This window comes from Benincasa hispida, chromosome 7 (genome assembly GCF_009727055.1).
Source record: "Benincasa hispida cultivar B227 chromosome 7, ASM972705v1, whole genome shotgun sequence".
NCBI lineage: Eukaryota > Viridiplantae > Streptophyta > Magnoliopsida > Cucurbitales > Cucurbitaceae > Benincasa > Benincasa hispida.
The window spans coordinates 32,377,320-32,384,061 of NC_052355.1; the positions used below are offsets into that span (position 1 = coordinate 32,377,320).

General features: G+C 34.8%; 1 protein-coding gene across 1 annotated transcript; it reads left to right on the forward strand.

The window, feature by feature from the left end:
• Positions 1–449: 449 nt before the first annotated feature.
• Positions 450–3,050, forward strand: LOC120080816 (PHD finger protein MALE MEIOCYTE DEATH 1). The gene is made up of 3 exons (XM_039035465.1): positions 450–1,101; positions 1,171–1,420; positions 1,490–3,050. Exons 1-3 carry the CDS (start codon positions 807–809, stop codon positions 2,937–2,939), a joined length of 1,995 nt encoding a protein of 664 aa, XP_038891393.1. The 5' UTR covers positions 450–806; the 3' UTR covers positions 2,940–3,050.
• The last annotated feature ends 3,692 nt before the right edge of the window (positions 3,051–6,742 follow it).

The following is a 6,742-nucleotide window of genomic DNA, read 5'->3' on the forward strand; positions in this document are numbered from 1 at the left end:
AATATTATACCAACACTAGAGCATTTTTCAATATTGGTCTTTACAGTTATTAGATTAAAATCTATGTTGGTATCAATATCAAGAGTTTAATTTTATAAATATATTGATAAAATATCAATATTGATGGATATTTTCGATAAGTCAAAAAATGTAAAAATATTTGTTTTAAATTAATAATTATGTTGTTTTTACTCTCAAACTAAGTTGTGGATATTGTTGTTGTATTTCTTTTCATATTGGATTAAATAGATGACCTTTTTTATATTTAACCATTAAAAAAGAAAAACAAAGATATTTATAGATATTTAATATTGATGTTGTATCCATGGATTTACTTCGACATATCTACTATATATATTTTCATCCTTAATAATCTTAGTTTCACTAGGACTCAGGCTTACGATTCCTATCGAGTCAATCAAAGAGTGAGAATGAAAAATGAAAATTATAACAATACCATACAATAATGAATGAATGAAAAAGAGGAGGAGAGTTGGAAAAAAAACTACCCAAACTAACTCAACAATATACTTTTAACGAACTCAGAAAAACAGTATACTTTCAACCATTTTTAATTATCACAAAAGTACTATCTTCATACCATTTTAATATTCTAACTAAGCATTCTCTCAAATTCCTTTATCAAAACCGCCAAATTCAAGTATGAAACTGCCACATTCTTCTCTATAACCAAAGATTCATGCCCATTTCAGCATTCTTGAATGAAAGAACTCGAAGAAGAACCACCAAAATCCAGTGGATGATAGAGGAAGAAGAAGAAGAAGAACTGAAGTTCATCTTCAGCCATGTCGATTTCAATCCTCGAATCCTGCAAGAAGAGAAAGAGAAGGCCTAAACTTTTCGGGTTTCAAACGTTTGGCGACCCCGGATCGCCGATCAGCCCCACCGGCCCATTTCGTGAGAATATCAGAATCTTTCTTCAACAATGTGCAGAGATTGAAGATTACAGAATTCAAGAAATGCCTATCTGGTGTACTCTCCTCGTCCATGAAAACAGAAGCTTTGTTGTTCCACTTTACACCATTGAAGAAGAAGTGAAGCTCTCCCCAAAGCCCTACTGCGATTACTGCCGATGTTCTGGTATGAATTCTTTTTCTATAGTGAGTTTCTGTTTCAATGAATTCATCTAACTTTCTCTTATTGTTTCAGGGTGGAGCAATCATTTTGTATCGAAAAGAAAATATCATATCATAATACCTTTGGATGATCGGTGGAACAAACGTCTAGATGATGGCAGTTTCGATCTTGATGATCAGACTCATCTTCTTCATGGCTTGATTCACTGCAATGGCTTCGGGCATTTGCTCTGCATCAATGGAATCGAAGGAGGCTCCAAGTTTCTTTGCGGCAGAGAAGTTATGGATCTTTGGGATAGAATCTGCACAAATCTAAGAACAAGGTATAAAGAATGAAAGTTACAATCTCTGCCGCAAAAGAAATTTTCTCTAACTTTCTGTTTGGTTCCTAGGAAAATTACAGTTGAGGATTTGTCCAAGAAAAGATCAATGGATCTTCGTCTACTTCATGGAGTTGCATATGGACATCCATGGTTTGGGAGATGGGGCTACAGATTTTGCCGAGGAAGCTTCGGCGTGAAAGAACACCATTACAGTAGAGCTTTGGAAATCCTCAGTTCTCTGGAACTCGACAAGATAATACACGAGGTCGATGAAACAGATCGAGGAAGAGAGATGAAGCAAATCATTCGACATTATAGAAATCTGAGCGAAACACAGTTGATCACATTGAAAGATCTACTTAAGTTCATATTGACAGTAAAGTACGTTACTACCATTCAGAAGAAACCGATTCAACCAATCGCTAAATCTCCTCCTCCTTCCAGGCAATCTCTGCAACGAAACAAGCAGCAATCTCTAGTGAAGGAGAAGCAAATACGGTACAGAAAATTCGCCACCGCAATTTCTAATATGGACAGCCGATGGCCGGCGAGACGGTTAGAATACGCGGCGGAGGTGATTGTGAAGGCATTGGAAGAGAAGAAATCAGACAAATTCAGCCATGGCGGAAATGGAATGACTCGACAAGACGTTCGAGATGCTGCTCGCCTTCACATTGGCGACACTGGGTTGCTCGATTACGTTCTAAAATCACTGAACAATGTGATTGTAGGGAACCAAATCGTTCGCCGCGCAGTGAACCCTAAAACGCGGATTTTAGAATACACGATTCACGAACTCAGAAATGGCGCTCAATTAACAGAAGAACAAGAATCAACACAAAATTCAGAACCAACTCTAACACCTGGCAATGACATTTACAGCGATGTGCTATGTGTATACAGAAGCATTTTCCTCGACTATCCAGAATCAGATATGGTGGAATTAGCAACACAAGGAGTTCTCGATAGCAAACATTTTGTTAAAGAATGGCCTCTACGAGACGAAGAAGACCATCTATTAACGTTCATTATCAGACTGATGCCGAGGCTGACGTTTACACAGTCGGAATCGGAGTTGAAGAGCGATTTCATGCCGTCCGGCGAGGTAGTGGTTCTTCCATTACACACAACGATTGGAGAAGTGAAAGAAGCAGCAGAAAAAGCCCTAAGAGACACATATTACGTTACGGAACAGTTCGAGGTTAAGGAGATACAGAATTTGGAGAACTCCGAAGACAGAGAGGTGATTTTCGGAGCGGCAGAATCGGGAGCAGAGTTGTTTGTCAAAGGAATGGGGATGGATTTAGAGACGCCATTGAAGTACCAAGGAGGAGTTGATACCTGGAAAGTCCGGTGCGAGTGCGGCGCCGGCGACGACGACGGTGAGAGGATGGTGGCTTGTGACATCTGCGAGATCTGGCAGCACACTCGCTGCTGCGGAATCGACGACGCCGATAACGTGCCGCCGTTGTTCGTATGCGCCGCCTGCTGCGATTCGCTTGGGCCGTTGAGGATTTGAAAAGGAAAGAGCGCCGCCGGAGTTTTGATTCTCCGTCGAGTTTTTGTCGTTGCAGATATTTGAATGAATATGCAAATATCAGCGTATTCAATTTTGGAAAATGGTAAAAAGAAAATAACCTTTTTTTCTTTTGCGAAGCCCTTTCCCTTGTGGAAATTACAACTAACCCCCTTCTTTTTAGGGAATAAAACTAATCGACATTTTTTTTCTTTCTCTCGAGATAAAATTCTAATCGAGCTTTTGATTAAGAGATTGAGAATATGAATTTTTTTTTCTCTCTATATTACACTTTGGATCTAAATTTGAAATTTTGTATTGATCGATTTTTTTTTCGATTCTTTACCTTGAAATAACTTAGGATCATGTTTGTATCTCTAACAATTAATGTCATCAATATAATAATTTTTTAGTATAGTTAATGGAATGATTTCAACAACTATGTATTGTACCTGAAATTATTGGAAAGGTGATCAAAATGTGACTTTTGATTGGTCGTATACCATTTTTATTATATGAAAAAAAAAAGTTTTTTTAAAAAAAACATAAAAAGAAATTTACATAAGAAAAAAATTATAAAACATATTTTGAATTTGAACTCACTAATTACAAAAAGTTATTACATTGTGGTGACTTCATTTACTAAACCTTTTGTGTTGCAAGTACTTGCATCTTCCCTCAACAATTTAGAATGAGATATTCATTTGTTCTTCTTCTTCATTCCTACTTATTATAAATGAGGTTTAAAATCCTTAACAACCTGGCTTCAATAAAAACACACAATATGAATATTTTTAAAAAATTTATGATGCAACGATTTTTTTTTAGAAAATTTACCATGAACTAACAAGTATGAAGTGAGTTTAAGATCGATTGAAATTAAATTGACTAAATTTGGATATTTGAGTCTTTAAAATAGATTAACTAAAATAAAAATAAGTGTATTGTGATAAAAATGTATTTTAACCGTCGTATATGTGTCTAGTTTTTTTTTCTTCTTTAAATTCAATAACAAGTGGAATTTTTATTTGAGCCATTAATCTATTGCTCAATAATTTAATATCTTTAAGGCGTCATTTGGTTTAAACCTTTTAAATGTCTAGGAATAAATGATGTTTGAGAATAAGATATTTGAAAATAAGATATATGGATATCAAATATGACTATGTTTGGTTGTGTATTAACTACGGTTGAATTTCAAGTAGTCAATTTCACCAATAAGATACGAAGACTTACTTCACATTTGGAATTACACAAAAAAGACTATTTATCTCAAAGAGGATGAATCGACTTTTTCTAGTCGGCCTCTCTCCGGCTGGGCGAGCGCGCGTGGCCACCTACTTCTTTAGAATGCTAAAGGCTAACCATTTCTACTTCTCAAAAAAAGAATACCAAGACAGCTATTCAAACGCTTAACACATACAATTCGAGTTGCTGCTGAAGGACTTTCTTTTGCTGATGATGTGGTTTCTTTTGCTTTTGCAAAACTAAGATCCTCCCACTCCAGTCGTTGCTTTTCTTTCTAGCGAATTCTAAAGAAAAAATTGTGTCTTCCACAATGGAATCTAATAAGTGAGATTTCGAGTAAGTGTTTACATAATCTTCTTCTGTCCGAAGCTTTGAAAAAGGAAAGCTCAATCCCAACAGTCTCATCTATTGCTGCGGATTCTCGAACAAGAACGGGGGCTCTTGTGTCGTGGGACTTGTAGCTCGGCAGTCCACCGGTGGGTTTGTTTATCCTTCCTGTTTCGAGTGTCTTCTTGCAAGCTCAAATGCTTGCATGAAGGTGGTGGGCCTAAGCAGCAGTACTCCTCCCCAACTCTCGTCCTTCAGGCCGACAATGAAAAATTCCACCCCGGGTAGACTTGGGATTTGATTAGACAACGTTCAAAGTTTGTATTTAATTATTATGAAATTAAGCGTGAAAATATTACTATAGTTGCAATAGATTAATAATTTAAAGAATAAATTATATTCAGTATATCAATAAAAAGTTAATTAATTATAAATCAATAATAATTTTAATTATAAATATTTGAAGATCGAGTAATTTATAATTAAAATTAACCAATTAATGTATTTAATGAATATCATTATAATTATAATCTAACACTTGATTATTTATATTATTAATCAGGTTCAAGTAATTTTATTTTTAATTAAATAATATAAGAATATATTTTAATGGACAATATATTACATAAAATGTGAAGAAAGTGAGATAAAAATATGATATATTATTAAAGAACACTAAAAGGTGTTTTGTAAATATGATATGTTAATAATGAGATGAGTAATAAAAATTAATCATAATAAATAAATAATTTATTATAAATAATCAGTGATGATTATATGTTAACTTAAAATTAATATCCATAAAGTGGTTGGTTATTAAAAAAGTAATAAAGTAATGAATTATTATTATTAAAAAAAATGAAGTTTAATACGGACTAAATTTAACTAATTCCAGTGTACTAATTAAATATATTTAAGATATTATTAGTTAATAAATTAATAATTTATGTAAAAAACAATTCAATTCATTTAATAAATTTTTTAAAAAATAAATATTTTTATTATTTTTATTAAATTAATATTAATTAATTAATTAATTAACTATATTTCAAATGAAATTATATGTAAAATGAAAAACAGATAGATAGGAGAAAAGAGAAAATTCCAATTTTAAAAGGAATAGAAAACTCTTATAGTGAAAAATGAGAGGTCTGAAAATAATTGTTAATTTCCATTGTAGAAAAATTCACAAACCAAGCTGCCCCTAATAGTAAGTGGCGGTCAAATTGCTTTTTAAACTTTTTAGTAAAAAAAAATCATAATGTCCCACAAATAAACGATGTAAAAGCCACACATAGCTTAATTGAAATTTAGGTAGGAGATTTAAAATTTCATGCCTTTCCTATACTAAAAAATAATCAATAAATCGAGCATAGTTAAATTAAAAAAATAAAATAAAATAAAGATAACAAACCAAAATACGAATAAGAAAAATTAATTCACAATATAGTTTTAGTTAGAGCAATAAAACTTGTAGTGGGCCCTTTATTGCAAAGAATAATCAAAAATCGTAAATCAATTAAAACCATCACTCTCAATTCTCACGGCGACTCAAGTTCTTTACTCTCACTCCGAGATTCCAATCCAATCACCGGCGATCCCTTTTCACTGTCATCTCTCACATGCCCCGCCGCCACAGCGCCGTCGTAATCAGTAACATTACCAAAAATCAACACTACTCCTCCAACGACGGCGCAACAAAACACCACACCGGAAGAAACCTGCAACCTCGCCGGAACCACCGCCGCCACCGTAAATCCAACGCAACCACCGATCGTTCTCATCCAAGAGAACCACATCGAAATCGCACCTTCCTTTCCCGACGGCGAGCAATCAAGCACCAAAACTCTTCCGTACGCATGAAGAAGCGCCGCCGCCGTGCCTTGAAGAACGGCGAAGACGAACACCACGTGCCGCCGCCACGCGTAGGCGTGGAAATAGAAACAGGTGGCGGAAGTGGTGGCGGAGAGGATAAACCCTAGGATTAGCATTTTGGAGGCATCGGATTTGATTCGGATCTGAAATTGATGGAGTAATGGAAGAGAAATTAGAGGGACAAGGAAGTAGATTAGCAATAGATAGAGAATTAAGACTGGTTTGAAGCAGATTTGGCCGATTAGGAAGAGTAGAACGGCGGTGAAGATGGAGATTGTGATGAAGGAAGAGAGGAAAGCGCCAGAGATTACGGTGGCTATTGCGTGAGGATATTTGAAAATTGAAAGAATGTGAAG

Bases quoted from the DNA above. Each gene is read 5' to 3' on its own strand.
- LOC120080816 (XM_039035465.1), top strand. From the start codon at position 807: ATGTCGATTTCAATCCTCGAATCCTGCAAGAAGAGAAAGAGAAGGCCT. The intron at 1,102-1,170 runs GTATGAATTCTT...TTATTGTTTCAG, and splicing joins CGATTACTGCCGATGTTCTG to GGTGGAGCAATCATTTTGTA. The intron at 1,421-1,489 runs GTATAAAGAATG...TTTGGTTCCTAG, and splicing joins TGCACAAATCTAAGAACAAG to GAAAATTACAGTTGAGGATT.